This window comes from Dipteris shenzhenensis, chromosome 10 (assembly GCF_047967505.1).
Source record: "Dipteris shenzhenensis isolate YYH24624 ecotype China chromosome 10, Dip_SZ_1.0, whole genome shotgun sequence".
NCBI lineage: Eukaryota > Viridiplantae > Streptophyta > Polypodiopsida > Gleicheniales > Dipteridaceae > Dipteris > Dipteris shenzhenensis.
Genome location: NC_141605.1, coordinates 3640858 through 3657153, shown reverse-complemented (window position 1 = coordinate 3657153; position 16296 = coordinate 3640858). Strand labels below are relative to the sequence as shown.

At 47.3% G+C, this 16296-nt stretch overlaps 1 protein-coding gene across 1 annotated transcript in view; it reads right to left on the bottom strand.

Annotated features, from left to right (window-relative positions):
• LOC147897275 (RING/U-box superfamily protein) overlaps positions 1-16296 on the bottom strand; it is a 71966-nt gene that overhangs the window by 18766 nt on the left and 36904 nt on the right. The window contains exons 3-9 of the mRNA XM_087380590.1: positions 7294-7391; positions 7115-7191; positions 6970-7020; positions 2383-2474; positions 2138-2255; positions 1405-1491; positions 1053-1167 (exon numbers count right to left, since the gene is read on the bottom strand). Coding sequence (XP_087236716.1) covers positions 1053-1167; positions 1405-1491; positions 2138-2255; positions 2383-2474; positions 6970-7020; positions 7115-7191; positions 7294-7391 — 638 coding nt within the window. The remainder of the gene's footprint in view (positions 1-1052; positions 1168-1404; positions 1492-2137; positions 2256-2382; positions 2475-6969; positions 7021-7114; positions 7192-7293; positions 7392-16296) is intronic.

The following is a 16296-nucleotide window of genomic DNA, read 5'->3' as shown; positions in this document are numbered from 1 at the left end:
TTTGTTTGCCATAGAATAGAGGTGACATCTCCAATATCTGCTGACGATATGAGGCATCCAAAAAGTGCACTTCATAAAAACCTCGAGAGGCAAAGTATACTCCTTCAACAAAGCAACCTCCCAACAAAGCCTGAACCCACTGAGCCACATCATTTGCTGAAGGTAACTTCCCTGGGAAGAAAATGATAACTGCTTGCTGAGAGAACTTTCGAAGAGGAGCGACCAATGAGGGCAGCTTTAGAGGGCCGGGGGAGGTTTGGCCCACTCCTTTCGGCTGTGATGAAATTCATCTTTGAGCATGTCAAAAACATAGTGAGCATCTACGGAATCTGCAGTTGAGAAATCAACTTGCTGTCTTTTGGAGTCCCATGTCGATTCCTTGCGGAAGTAACTTTTAAATTGGTCCTCCATTGAGGTAAGCAGGGCGGGATTGATGAAATTGCAGAAAAGAAACAAAATTGTACGGCAGGGTTTGTACAGGCAAAGAGTACGGACGAAGTACAGGGCAGGAGTACGGACTGTACGGGTATACGGGAGAGGCTGTACGGAGGAGGCTGAGTCGTACGGGGATGCTGACGGAGCACGGTGGACTAAGCTGTACGGAAAACAAAAGTGAGCGGGGATGCTGACGGAGCACGGTGGACTAAGCTGTACAGAGAGGGACGGGGGGTACGGATATACAGCAGGGTATTCAGAGTAGAGATGGGGATGACCATTAAAAGAGGGACAGATACGCTCGGGGCTGCGCAGGGAGGAAGCGGGCTGCTCGTACGGCCGTACGGTGGACGTACGGCATCCGTACAGTTGTACGGACAGGGCGCAAGCTTGTACGGGAGCTTGGCGAGGCTGAGCAGCAGGGATCCTCTCTCCACGGGTCGTCACACACACCTTCTCTCTCACACACACACCACTCTCTCTCTCTCTCTCACACACACACACACACACATGTACATGTGCATCTGTGTGCATGCCCCCACCCACGCGCACACATGCACGTAAAACACGCATGCATACAAGACATCAAAAATGTGGTTTTCCAGTCATCTATGTACCTTCTGAGCCATTGGGTCCTACACATTGTGGACAACGATCAGAATCCCACTCTTCACTGTCATCATCCATATCATCACTGCTTGATGAATTGTTTTCACCACCATCTAGCTTCATCTAACCACATGCAAATTCAATATCAGATTAAATATTGAAGAAGAAGCACATACGCTACATGGGACACAATTAGAATATCATGTGCTAAAAGGGTAATTTGATATCTCGTCTAGTTCCCAGAATTTCAGAAAACCCAAATTCACAAAGGAAGCATAAAGCCAAATGCTAGTCCAGTGTGGTGTGCATTGAATGCACTTGCAAGCCTTGATGATAAATGTCATATTAACATCCACTTACAGAATCATTGCCTACAATTGCAATTTGATCCAGATTTGCTATATCTTCAAGCGCTCTTTTTAATGAAGGAAAATCTTCCAGCAATTCCTGAAAGCAGGAAAATTTGCATTTGAAACCTAAAGATGTCAAGACCTGAGCTGCTCACTTGTTTTACTAGCAGTCAGAAAGTAACCAAATAGAAGCAACCTGGCATTGGAACCAAACACATCCTTTTAAAAACAACACTATCACTACAAGGGCTCCTTGGTCTTTTAGATGGATAGCCACTCGACTTATACATCATGTCACTGATTTCTTTTGAATCCCATGCAACGTTGATGTGTACCAAACAGGGTGAGTAGTGTGACATCGAGTTTTAGTACCTCTATATTTGAAAGTATGGCATGTCTTCAATCTCTATGCATTCAAAACATACAAACATATGTGGGAGAGGATAAAGAGGATAGCAAGGGGGTGAAGGAACGGGGATGGGGGAAAGGTAAGTTTGTCCATAATCTACTGCAGAGTGAATAGTGAGCCCTAGGTGCAAACCACGATATGAATGTATTCACAAGCGCATTGACACAAGCCAGCACTATAACTAGGTTATATGCCAGAATGATGAAAAAATGATAATGACTCAACTTTAAGAAAAACTTGACAATCAGGCATGTTTATAAATGTCCTACTACACATCCACAAGTTCAAGCCTGAGCTTTCAAAATATATGCTGCAAGGGATTTGAATATGCTACCTCAACCAGATTGTGCAAAGTATGATTTCGTTTCACAGAAACAACAGGTTCTCGGCATTGGGGGCACTTCCACCTGGACAATGTGTTCTTTTTGTACCATTGTGAAAAGCATCCATTGCTGCCCAAAACTCAAAAGTGAGTACATTCTAGTAGTTCCTTTTTGCAGAATTTTTGAAATTCAAGCCTGATAGATACATGCCACTGCAAGTTATTTGCTTAAACATGGCACACTTTGGGAAACTCACCAAAAGTTATGCAGACAAGGTGCAACAGAAACAACATCATGCCAAATGCTGAGGCATATGCAGCATTTGAATTCATCAATGTTTTTTGATACCTGCAAAGACAGTGAAGACATAGTTCTCAGTGCAGGCTCGTAGTTACTGAGGCCAAAAGTCTTGGCAGGAAGCTTACCAATTGAATCGAAACAGTGTGATTAGATAAAGTTGGAGTCCAAGCCTTTCTTTTGCCACACCACATGGGAGTGTGTGTGTGTGCGCGCACACTATTAAGCTCATAAAATGTGCATATTGTACATAGCAACTGTCAAATGGGAAAGCATCACTAGAATTGTGACAATGCCTTAGAGTCATGCAGCTTAGGAAAAACAAATCATGGCTGGATAACACAGGGAAACTGAAAGATATGGGGACTAGAAGTCCTAGGAGAGTAGTTGGACCTGAGATCACCCTCTTTGGCTCTGACAAATGAAGGTGCATTGCTCTTCTGCCCTTGCCTCCTACCTTTGTCATTTGGAAGGCTGGTTTGTGAAATCTCACTACGTACACATGTAACAGGCCTTCAGTTTCCTAAAGGGCAGTAGACCATAACTTGCATTGCATATTCATTACTCACAGCCACATTGCATCATTTCCAACCACTTAACTTTAAACAATACCACTTAGAAACAATTTGAGAAATAACTAGATGGAGGCTAGAGTGCCCCTGCTCAATAAAACCAAGTACAAGACACCACATTGGCCCCAAACTCTTGGCACCCCTTCGGGTATTTATTTATTTCTTTAAGAATGAGATTTGTACATACAGCAAGGGCTCACCCTTATGCTCTGCCCCACAGGCAATTCCTTTGTCCAAGCCAAACCTTGGCTATAACTTGCATTCCATCCTAGTGCACACACTAGTACCCAAGTGCCAAGGCAAAGCTAAGGCATTCACCATTTGTCCATGATCAACTATAAAGGTGTCCAAGCATTCCACAAAGACTGTAACCAACTGTAAGTGACAAGGCATCAATACACTTCCCAAAATGCTCAAGCAGCCTCAAGGCATCCAAATGCAATACACTGCCCCTATGGCACTCTCCCAGGCACACTCTCTGCAACTGAGCGTCTGCTTAAGCCTGTAAGGTCCAGAGGAGCTCCAAACAACAAATGCAACAACAACAAGCTTCCAAAAGATCACCAAATGCAATCACATGAAAGGGATAGCGACAAGAGAACTCAAACCAGCTTCAACTGACTTCAATCTAGCTCTAAAACACCAATAGATCCCGTGTGGAGGCTAGCAGGAGGAACTGGCAGCTTAGGAGAGGGGAAGGAAGAGAGAAAGGAAAGCTGGGAGCTGAGAAATGTGAGAAGAGCAAGGCTCACGGGTGCAGAGGCTTGGGTGAGCAAAGAAGGGCTAAACTTCCACGGCAAAATCCACCTGCAGCTTGGAATTGACCCGTGTAGCTTAGGAATGAGTGCTTCAGAAAGCGTGCAACAGCAATTCAGCGATCAAAAACACCTCCGGATGCGGGCAGCAGCCTCAAGGTACATGCAGCTGTCTCGGGAGGTGAGCAAGCATCAAACCAGGCCCGTACAACAGCCTAGGGACCTTGAAATCTGTGTAGAGTTGTCCGTACAGCAGGAAAAACAGCCCGTACCACATCAACGAGAGACGTGCAAATAACCCGTACAACAATTATGATAATCCCGGGGATGATCCATGCTTGGAAAAGTTGCAAGAGTACGCTCCCGTGAACAGGCGAGCCTGCTACAAAATTACAAATAGCATACCATAACCTTGGGGGTTCACATATACACTATAGTAAGTACCAAAGGTCAATGGCACCACCCAGGAACCCGCTAGTGTTCTTGATCAATCCCGGTAGGAGGCATGAATGAATTGTTCTTTTACGAGGAAGAAGGCATGCCTGCTCACAAGATCAGGGGACTCTAATATAGAGAGGTGGGCATGGCAATCCCGACTCTTCGCCACATGCATGCTATTGGGTCCCCCCCAAAGTGGTTCATCATCATCAGCGCAGGAATGATCAACGTATTCACCGAAATACAAGAAATTTCACAGTGCAGGAACAAGCCAACCAAGAAAAAATCAATTGGATGCAGGTCGAGCTCGACAAGCTGAAAGTTGCATTCGCCTCGCTCTCAAAAAGTCACATAAGCTAGGAAGATTTGAAGGCCATTGAGAGAAAGCTCGTTGGATCAGGGAAGCGAGCCATGGCCCAACAGATGATCCTCCACAACCTTGAGACAAGCTAGCCCACCAAAAGCCAAACCACCCCTATATGGGACCCTCTTCTGAGGAGATCACCAAGCTACGAACTGAGCACTTAGCAACCATGGAAGAAACGACCAAGTTACGGGCCAAGCATGCAGTAGCAATAGAAGAAGCCAAGACACTGCGTATTGAGAATGCTAGGTGCATAGCAGAAGAAGATACGAGAATCACATAGTGCTAAATTCAAATCCAACTTGTTTTCTTAATGTCTACTGGTGTATAGAGAGAGAGAGGTGCAGCCCAAAGATGGACCAAAACCATACACAAAATGTGTGCATACTGTGACAAAATCTAGCAGCAGGGAGTGCTTTTGACTAAGCTTTTGAACCATTCATGCAACGCCTACAAATTCTCCCAAATGTACCATGAACTTTGAGATACATCTAGTTCAAGCATTGTGTCTAGCATCACAAAAGCTAAACAAAGACAAAGCCAGTGTTAGCTAATGTTTGGATGGCACTCCCTAAAGCTATGACCATAGCTTTTGCACTCAGCAAAGCTAAAAAATGACAAAGCCAGTGTTACCTTATGTTTGGATGCTTATGTTTGGATGGCACTCCCTAAAGCTATGACCATAGCTTTTCCAGTCTGCCCTGCTGTCCCGCAGCTCCAATCTGCTCCAGTCTGCTGCACAGGTCTGCAGCACTGTTTGCATGCAACGCAATAATGCCATTCTCTAAGGTCTTCTAAAAAAGAAGTAAAAATGGAGTGCTCTTGACTAAGCTTTTGAATCATTCATGCAACGCCCACAAATTCTCCCAAATTTAGCATGAACTTTGAGATACATCTAGTTCAAAGCATTGTGTCTAGCATCACAAAAGCTAAAAAATGACAAAGCCAGTGTTACCTTATGTTTGGATGGCACTCCCTAAAGCTATGACCATAGCTTTTGCACTCAGCAAACAACAGGCCGCTAGGTCTCGAAGGAAGAAGCATCAATTTCTAATGATGATTATGAGGACGAATAGCAAGGTCAGATACTGGATTTCCATCAGTCCAAACTCAGTATATCATCATCGCATCAGGGGGAATCAGTATAGGTTACAGGCTGCTTGTCACAATTGAGTGGGAAAGGGATCTTAAGAACCATCCTTTCAGTTTTTCCAGAAAGGATCATCCCTTCATCAGGGCAACATTAAATGATAGGGTCATCGCAGTTGCCAATACTTTCATTCTTCTAAAGAGCCACGCCGGCCCCATATAGATGTCAATAGCTTTAAAAACATGAGTTCTAACTTTTCTGACTTCAGTCAACCATGTCACAAAGCCATCAGCAAAAACTCTCACATGTTGCTCCTATGCCTTATCAAATAATGAACTTTATCTGAGCTTATTGGAACCCTGTGGAGTAGACATAGCAGGAGGGAGCTCACGCCTGCAAATCTGCACAATGCTTTGGATACACTGCCAGGATCCCACAACCTCATCAGCACACACCGGGTTGCTGAGCCTATTGGACAAAGAAACAGTGAGAACCGATATAGAGTGTGTGCCTTGCCCCTGAGTCTACAGGTTGGACCTGTGCGCCTTTAACATACCCAGCTCCCCTTGCACGTTTAGTTTTACCCCAGCTTTTGCATGTCAATCCCTAACCTTCCTTTCTTGGAAACAAATGGGCCTGCAAGTATAGTCAGAATATGGATAATTGGGGAAGGCGTTTCCCGTTCAAAGGGCAGCCTATAGATACAATACAAATTAGAATGCATGATATAGAAGCTAGCAGATGGAGAGGGCTTGTCAAGATTCGCGAATCGCAATACAGAGTTACAAGTCTTCACTCGTGGTTCAGAAAGGAATGAGGCTCTGCATGCTTAATTTCCATGAATGAGGCTCCACATTCTCCATTATATAAAGAAGCAATCACAGGAAGCATATTGGCAGACTAGCAGCTGGCAAACCAACCCTTAACAGCTGACAGAATAAAAGCTGCCAATAACACCCACATTCAAAACAGTAGACACCAAGGGCTGCCTTGGGATGGTGTTGCATTAATCAAGGAGAGGGACAAGAGGCAAGTTGACGATACAGAAAGACAGGAGTCATCAACTGCTTGTGGTGAATTCCCAGGATAAAACGTTTCTACCAATCATAAAACATGAAGGGCTGCAAAGATGAGCTAGCAAGTACTCTTCATCTAGAGCTAGCAATAACTTGTAGTATGCTACTGTGTATTCATTCCTCATCAGTTGAACGTGCAACAATTAATGTTGAGTTATTGCAAGTTTACAAAGGAATACTCTCATCAACTACGGTGATTTCCACCAGATCCATTTGGCATTTGGGTGCTTAAAAGAGAAGAAAGCTTGTACCTTGGTTCTTTCCCTAGTTTCTGAACCCAAGAATATGTCTCTGTCAAGGCACTGCACCAGGAAACTCAAATAGTTTATAGCATATTCAAGCCGAAGTTCACAACCGGGCAACCCTAACCCTTGTTGATGAGAAAAGCATTATTACCTCCCAGGTTCGTTTCCTGTTACATACTGCATCCTGAGAGCTACTCCTCAATATTTGGACAATATATAGCGGGCAGCCTGAAAGGTCACATTTGGCATTCAGAGACCGCCGTCTAAGGCAGAGGAACGTCAATTCTCACTCCTAAGAAAAAGAAATCTAAAGAGCTCACGAAAAATAACCTGAAAGATGAGGCCCAAGGACAACTTCATCGCCTTGCTTAATAATTGTCAATTCATTCTTCCCAAGCGCTGTACCCTTGACAAGTGTCCCATTGTCACTGCACGACACCAAGGGTTTTGCAAAAAGGTTGGTTTAGATGTACTAATCAGCATAATGGGTGGCTTAGATGTACTAACCAGCATAAGAAAAAAAGTATAACCAATTTCTAGAGCATACTGCATTTGCATATACAAGCCTTCACTTTATCCCCATCTGAATCTTCCTGAACAGTAGAGTCAATTCGCAGGTTATAAAGACTAGAACAGTAGAGCCACTTTGTGACTACATTATAGGTTGAAACGGGCTATTCTGATGGTTCCCAGGTGAAACAAATTTATGTCACTTATTAATAAATATCAAGAATTGCAAGGACTTTGCTGCCTATTATCAGTGATACTGGCAGCTATCCTTCAAATTCGGAACTTTTCAAATGATCCATTTGTGAGTTTTAAGCATGTACTGTATGTTTTCTTCTGAGAAGGAGTTGGTTGCTGTCAATGAGATAGGCCGGTGAAGTCACCTTGATGGTGAAAGCATGCCTCCCCTGTGTCAGCCAAGTCATCAAAACATGTCTGGACATAATGTGGCTAGAGTTATGGAGGTCAGGTTAACCACATGGTGTACCCTTGTTACAGTTAGGGTAGTCTTAGGTTTTAGACACCTAGCCTAGAGATTCTTGGGAGTGGGGCCTCCTGAGAATACCCCAACTAGGAAGGAGCCCGTCGTGATTCCCTAACAATATCTATACGCGGATGGGGCTGCATGGTTTGGGACACCTAGTCTTACCTGGGAGATCACTGGTCCAGGGTTTGCCTGACCTCTAGCTCAGGGTGATCCTTGCGAGGATCTACGGTTGGGTGGTGATGCGCTAGCTTGTGTTTATATTCTAACCTCTAATGGTGTTTGCAAGTAGCTTGTGGATAGTGGATTGTGTTGATCCCTTAGGTGAGCGGTGTTCCATTTGGTATCAAATCCTACTCTATCTACCTGCTTCAAATTGTTTGCCTGTTTCTTTAGAAATTTTGTTTTTTTTCCCCCCCAGTAAAGGATTTGAAATTCGAATTTGTATGTGCATAGGAGTAAAGCTCTTCTTCCAACCCATTGGAAGATACATAATGTTTTCCACATCAGTCTGGTGAAACCCTTCATCGGGGAACCACCCCAAGAGACCCATCTGAAGTGGAGAACAATGAGATCCTTTTGATCCCAGAGCAGATCATTCTCCACAACTTCACCACAAGGAGACGAGGAAAGACTCGCAAACAGTACCTTTTGAAGTTCAAAGGACTCCCATCCACAAATGCCAAATGGATGGACAGAGCTATGTTTCATGAGTTTCTTGAAATCCTGGATGCTTATGAGGAAGCATTTCAGTTGAGGACAACAGAACAAAAGACGGAGGCTTCAACAACACGTATCCACTTGCTTGGTAATTCTTCTTTTTGTATTTCAATAAGCATGCTTGTAAAATAATAAAGAAATGTTTTTCCTACTGTGTCAGTTAGGTTAATGAGAACTAGGTCTAGCATACCATGGGTTTTGCAAAAGAGCATGTGGGTCTATGTATGGATACCAAAGGACTCACTAACTCAAAAATCAAAATATCTGATCATATGGAACAATAGATCAGAGGATGACGACTTCTGAGAAAACAGTGATAGTTGTTCTCCACCTTTCATTATAAGGACATAAATATTTGTTTTCGAGGGGGGAAGAATGTTACATCGCAAGCTAACTATGCTTAGTTTGCACTTGAGCTCCTAGGGGCTAAGGTATTGGTTAGGGAGTTTCGCACTAACAAACCAAGGACAAGTTTAGTGAGAGGTTAGGATTTTAAAATTAGGCTATTATAGCCAAAGGAATTGGGGCAATAGAAGCAGACTTGTGAGGCTCAAAAAGCTACTCTAGGCTGAGGACATCCCTTAAGGGTGTGTTTTGGTGGACTCCAATTTGATGAATGGCAAGGTATGGGATGCCACGACTTACTAGCCAACGACTAGGCACACCTGATAGTCCTGACCTTGAGCTCGGGGGTGGCCCAAGGGCATAGGTATACGAGCTGTGGAGGTGAGTCCAATTGATATGACTCTATGTTGTTGTATCCTCAGATATTCATTAGTTAGAGGACATGACGGCCTTACATTTTTCATGGCCTTCCGCCATTCAACATTGCCCTTGGCATCATGTATTGATCAAAGAATGACCGTTTCAAGCCTTCATAGTTATATTTCCTCTGCCCCCCCCCTCCGCCATCTCTTCCTCCTCTGTCTCCCTCCCCACCCCCCTCCTCCGCCTCTCCCCATCATCTCCTCCCCGCCGCCATCTCTTCTGCTGCCCGCCTTCTCTTCGACCTCCCCCCTGCCTTCTCCTCTGCCTCCTCCCCGCCGCCTACTCTTCCACCCCACACCCCCTGCCATCTCTTTCGCCCCCCCGCCTTCTCTTCGGCTTCCCTCCCGCCTTCTCCTCTGCCTCGCGTCGCCCCCCGCTCCTCCTTCCACTGCCGCCCGGCCTCCTCTTCATCTTTCCCGCCTCCTCCCCGCCTTCTCCACCTCCTTCCCCCCGCCTCCATGCCATCCCCGGTCGCCCCACCACCCCTTTCCCGCCTTCTCCCTCCTCTCAGCCTGTCCAATCCTCTTCCGCTCCCCTCTTCACCTCTTCTCTGCCTCCTCCTCTGACATCTTTCCGCCTCACCCCGCCCCTCCTCTTCGCTTCCCTATCCAGGTTTTTATTTTTTCTCTCCCTGTAGCGGGAGCTTTTATGCTTGTTCGGAAAAACAAAATCTTGGTGGTGACCCTTGGTCTGGCCAGAGGGGCAGCACCCTCGAATCCCACAACTGTTAAGTCCTTCTTTCTGCAGCCAACAAACAACAAGTATAGCATGCAATTCAATCCCTCCAGGACAAGGCGATCGTGGGCACAATTATGGGCCTCACACCCACAAGAAGATAGGTGCGAGAGTGGATCCAGGCGAGCTTGGCACTAGAGGATGCCCACATTCAGGAGGTCACCATCTATCTGGCTGAGCTCCCCCGATACTACCTCGACACTTGTGGAGCAGAGCCCCATCCTCCTTGGCCCGCATTTGGTGTACCTCTTCCCTTGGTACCATGGCTTTACAGTGGAGGACATGGACACGACACACCATGTTTTCCGTTTTTCGATTACGCTCCGTTTCCCAGGGCTCCCAAAGAAATATAGAGCCATCCTCCCCTCCATTGGTTGAGCATTTGGCACTATGCTGGAGTCTCTGCCAGATTCGGCCACATCAGTGGTGGCAAATGACGGGGTCCCCACGATCAGACTGGTTGTTGAGAGCCCAGAGTCCCTCCCAGAGTTGATCCTCCTAGAGACCCTTGAAGGGGGTACACTTCACCAGCGAGTGAGATTTCTGGGTTACCAGGCCAGTATCTTCGTTGCAGACTAATGGATCACCTAGCCAGAGATTGCTCCCGCGGCCAAGGCCAAGCTCCTCCCCCTCCCGCCCCCCGCAGAGCAGGGCAGAGTTAGTAGGCCAGAGCCCAACACCCCCTAGACAAGAGCAGCAAGAGTCTCAGACCCCTTGGGTGACCCCTTCAGAAGGGGACTGGACCCAAGTTAAAAAGAAAAAGAAACAAAGCAAACAGGCTTGAAAGCGCCGCAGGCAGAGGGCTAGACGGAAAGAGAGAAAGAAAGAAAGAAAGAAAGATATATTTACGTCCATGAGAGGTCTCGCGGGCCTATGGGACAAAGTACACAGAAAAGTGAACTCATACAAGCCTCAGTGGGCTGAAGCGAAGGGCCCTTGCTGAGTACTAATCCATACTAACAAGTCATAATCATGTAGTCAATTGCAACTGCATAGTGGGCCAGATCAATCTATCCAGTATCAGGAACAAACTGAAAAACAAGTCAGTCTTGGCGCTGGGACTCAGAAACAGAATTAGAAACCGAAGCCTAGTACAGTGATGGCTCGTTGGTGGGATGCGAAGATGTCTCGTATCTATGTCTGTTGAGCTGTCTCACACTGCGGTGGGGGACGTGGTCTCCTCGCTCTTTGGACTCTCTGAGCTATGTCCAGAGTGACCCCTCGTCTCTGTCGGTTCCCCCTAAGGAAAGCTGTGATAGGTCACACCTCAATAGAGTGTACTCTGGAAACTCTCTATCGTGCATGTGGTCTCTGCGCCCCTCTCCAGTGGTACTGTGCCGGCTGCTCATCCAAACTGCTCTCATGTCGGCTAGCTCCTCATCCACTCCACCGTGTCCTAGGGCTGACTCAAATGTATAGAAGTCTGTGACAAGTCACTGTGCCCGGTCATCCTCTATGTTCTATGGTGATCTGGCCATACCTTGATGCTCTTTGATCTGTCGCAGTAGTGCCGATGCATCTCCATCAAATAGAGTCTAATACAGACCTGGTCATGGAAATGGATCAATCGTGATAAAGGGTCGAAGCCACTCCCCTCCAAGCAGAGACAATGGTAGCGCCCCCGGATCTCGTAGTAGGCTCGGCAAACACAAAGAAAATGCACTCCTCTGTCTTAACCACCCCCAACATACATAGCGTGCAGACCCACTGCTCTCTAGGTATACATATTGCTCTCCCTACCTCGATCCTCAACTAATGGGACGAAACCAACATTTGACCAATGGCAATCCTCAGTGCATGGGAGGCTCCTTTGTCCTCGAGATACTGGGGTCTGATAATGAATCCCTCCTCTGATACTCTCAAGAAGTGGTCGCAGTAAAATTGGGTCTTGGTGGGGAGCTCCTAGTCCTCCCCCCAAGTCCGAGATGTATGAAGCTGGAGGAGGTTAACCGTATGATACGGTTGATATCATCTCGCGGGATCGACTCCGGAGGTGCATCCATGCTGTACTACAAGGGAGGAAGCATGTCCATCTTGATATCGTGCATGGCAAGCCATGTGGATATGCGTGCATACCATGTGTCTGCCCCGCTCTCTCCTAGCTCAAGAGGTTTATGATTAGAGCGAGCTTATCCCAGGATTGGCAGTTTGGATTGCAGCGTCTACGAGATCCACAGGGCATCATGCACATTGAACCACATGAGATTTTAGACCTGACCACAGGTTTCTACAGCCAGCTCTTTCAAATGGAGAGGATTTATCTTGTGGCCCGAGAGTTAGTTTGGGACCACGTTCCAACAATAGTCTCACAGGATTTGTGTAGGAGTTTGGAGGAGCCTTTCACGGATGAGGAGCTTTGGAAAGCCCTCAAAGCTCTCCCAACCCAGAAGTGTCCTAGCGAGGATGGCTTGACTCTGGCCTTCTTCCGATACTTCTAGGAGATCATCTCCACCCCTTTCCGCCTAGCTTGCCAAGAGATCTTTGACACGGGCTCCGTTCCTCAGTCCCTGAGCAGGGGGTTGATTTGTTTGATCCCGAAAGGGGGACATAGGTCAAACATCCGGCAGTGGAGACCAGTCACTTTGCTTGATACTGCATACAAGATCCTCGCCAAGGTCTTGAGTTTGCGGTTACGGCCCCATCTCATCCACAACACACAAACCGGGTGGTTCATTCAAGAGCGCAACATCGTGGACAAGATCTTCACGTTCAGGGGACAGTGGATTGGTTGAGGGAGGAGTCACAGCCGTTGGCCGTCCTTCTCTTGGATTTTGAGAAGGCTTATGACAGGGTGGAGTGGTCTTTCCTGGAGGGTACTATGCAGAGATTGGGTTTCTCAGACAGATGGATCAGAGGAATTTTTGTGCTTTATGTAGGGATCTCTAGTCAGATGCTTACTGGTTAACACATGGGCGAGTCCTTTCCTCTCTCTCACTCGGTCCGCCAGGGCTGCCCCCTCGCTCCTTTCCTCTTCATGTTTGTGGCTGAGGCTACTTGAGATCAAACGTGGCGGGCCTCACAGGGTTGAGGCTCCCAATCAAACAGGAGGAGGAGCTGCTAAACTTTGAGTTTGCAGATGACACGGTCTTGTACGTAGAGGGCACCACAGCAACCTTAGAGAGAGTCAGGGGAGCCCTAGCTATCTACTGTGAGGCCTCGGGTGCACAGATCAACTGGACAAAATCCATAGGTTTCTTCACAGGCTCTGAGGAGACACAAGAGATTCAAGAGTGGGGAAGCAACTTTGGCTTCCGTTGGATACCGCGGGGCCAGACAGCGAGATACCTTGGATGCCAGGTGGATATTAGATCGTCCCAATCCTCGAGAGTGTTCGGTGCAAGCTTCTCTATTGGAGCTCAACCAAACTCTCCCTAGCGGATCGTGCCTTAGTGGCGAACCAGGTCCTTCTTGCCACGGCCTGGTATATTGCCTCCTGCCGGTGTTTTCACAAAGCGTGCATTGGGCAGCTCCGACGGTTGGTTCAAAACTTCCTTTGGGCAGGATCGGACAGCACGAGGAATACTAGAGCCTGGGTCGCTTGGCAGATGGTGACCGCAGGCATTGGGAGGCTTGGGTATCATTGATTCGGAGATGCAGAGCAGAGCCCTCTTGGGCAAGTTAGTTGTGCGTGGCCTCACCCCAGGTGTAGAGCCTTGGAAGCTCCTCTTACAGCGAGGGCTTCTCAGGAACACCCCACGCACTGGGAGGTAGTGGCAGCATTCACACAGATGGATCTTCTAAGAGGCCCCCCTCACAGGAAAGGGTTCCCACTTGATGAGGATCCTCCATAGGGTCTGGCAGAGACTAGCAGGGGGCCTCATTCGTGCCCAGTCCCGATGCAGAGAGGAGTGCGAGCATCGGCCCCTTGTTTGGCACCAGAGATCAGGGATCAGAATCTGTGTATGCTCGGGCAGCAGACTCACATTGATTGGGCACAGTGGGACAGTGGACTGGCCAGCTCCTTTGGCAGATGGAGCAGATTACCCATGGAGGCAGAGGTGAGGTTTGGTGCCTCAGCGCATTTGCGAGGGGGAGGGCAGCGGATGAGAGAGATTGACCTAGCCATCCCTGAGTCCTGGTGGGAGGGACTTCGCATGTGGATGGACAACAGATGGTTGGGCCAGTTTTCTCGGACTAGTGTCCCCTTGAGGATGATGATGCAGCGAGGCAGCATGCAACCTGGTTTTTTTCTGTGTAGGACCTAGAGGCCTACTACATGCACTCACTAAGAAAGACCCAGAGATGGATGGGAGTCTGGATCGGATTCATTGGCAGATGATCAGAGTGGTGGGATGTTTGGGGAAGGAGTATCCCAGAGCAGGATGCCCCTAAATGGCACCTCTAGCTTTTGGACGGTAGGCCCTTGAGGGATGTAAACTACTCGCTGCTTTCTATCAATTCAGACGGATTTTGCAGAGGCGTTTGAATGAAATGATTGCGAGTTGCCAAACACATATACTTGAACTTAAGAGTTTGCAATTAAGCTGGAATTAAGACTTATACAGCTTAAACACAAAGTGACATCATTGGAAAATTGCAATATGATTGAGGGGCCAAGACGGGCCCCCCCCCTTATCCAGGCTCACTTTATTCTTGAAAATGGAGATACAAGACCAAGGTGCAATGCACCTTCCAAACATATGGACTCAGTGAAAGCCTAGGACCTAGATACAAGACTCAAGAGCATATGTACAAGGTAGACAACAAAAAAAAGAGGACTCTAAGCTCAGGTTTCAACTCTTGGCTTGCCCAATCCACAAGGAAGAAGCCTGCAACAATCATCACTTACATCCAACATTAGAGGCAAGCACTAGTTTCTAAAAAGATAGTAGAAACAACATGAAATAGTGCTGTAAATGAGATAAACTTGACAATACAGGCTCCCTTCGTGACTTGACCCTTTTGTAGATGAAGTCCTTGATGCCTCTGAAGCTACCTTGGGTGAGGAGAGTGTGGAAATGGGGCTGGAATGAAAACAGCTTAGAAAAAACAGCCTGTAGGCTAGAGAGAGAAAGCCTTTATGTAGTGATAGCTGTAGAGAGAGAGTGCCAATGCTGATCCCAAGGGAGGGGATGTAAGAGAGGAGCTGCTGCTGTTCCAGAGGTGCACAGAAAGGCAGATTTCTGCAAAGGGAATGGGCTGGAACAGTAGAGAGAGAAATTCTGCAGTAGAGAGAGAAAAACTGCAGCAGGAGAGAGAAAAGGGCTGTGGCTGCTCCAGGCTAGGAGAAGGAGAGAGGATGCTGCTGCTGTTCCAGAAGAGCTGAGAGGGGGCAGATTTCTGGAGAGGAGGGGCTGGAACTGTAGAGAGAGAATGTGCTGTTGTAGAGAGAGAAAGTGCTGCTGAGGTGAGAGAATGGCCTGGGGAGAAGCTGGCTGCACCCAAGGAGCTGGAGAGGTTCTGCTGCATCAACCAAAAGGAGGGAGAAGAAAAGTGACGAATTTTTCATGTGTGGAATGAAGGGGAGAGCCCTTCTTTTATAGGCTCAGCCCCCCCCCCAGGCTTAGAGTGGAAGGTGGACACTTGTCCCAGATTTTTGGTGGGCTGCAGTCCCAAAGAGAACAGCCCACAACCTGCCCCAAATCTACTAGATTTGGGGCTAGACACTTGGCTTGCATGCCCTGCCACTTGCCATGCATGCTGCCACATGTGTAGGACAGGTGGACTGACCTGCCAGCTCAGATTCCATGTGGCAGTCTGCCACGTGTCACTCCCAAAAACCCTAAAATTTCAAAGTTGTCAGAATTCAATTCTGATCACACCCACGAGTTCCTAATAGCTTGGACTATCTATTGACGTACTCTAAGGTCATAATTGAGCCATACTGAGCTCATTTGTTTGTCGTCTTATCTTGTATCTCCATTACTCTTGGCATGCTGCTAGGCCCACACCCAAAGCTCAGGAAACATTCTCTTGAATGGTTCCTAGGTCAGTATGCAATCTGTGCATTTGATTGGTCCCATGTTTGGGTACTCAGGTGGGGTGTGGTTTCCAGATGTCCCTCTCAAAGAGAGGCCATCACTCTTGTGGGTCACTAATGCCCATAACCCCAAGCAAGGGGGTCCACCCTCAAATGCTAGACCTAGTCTCCATTGTCCGTAACTGAACAGTAGGAAAAC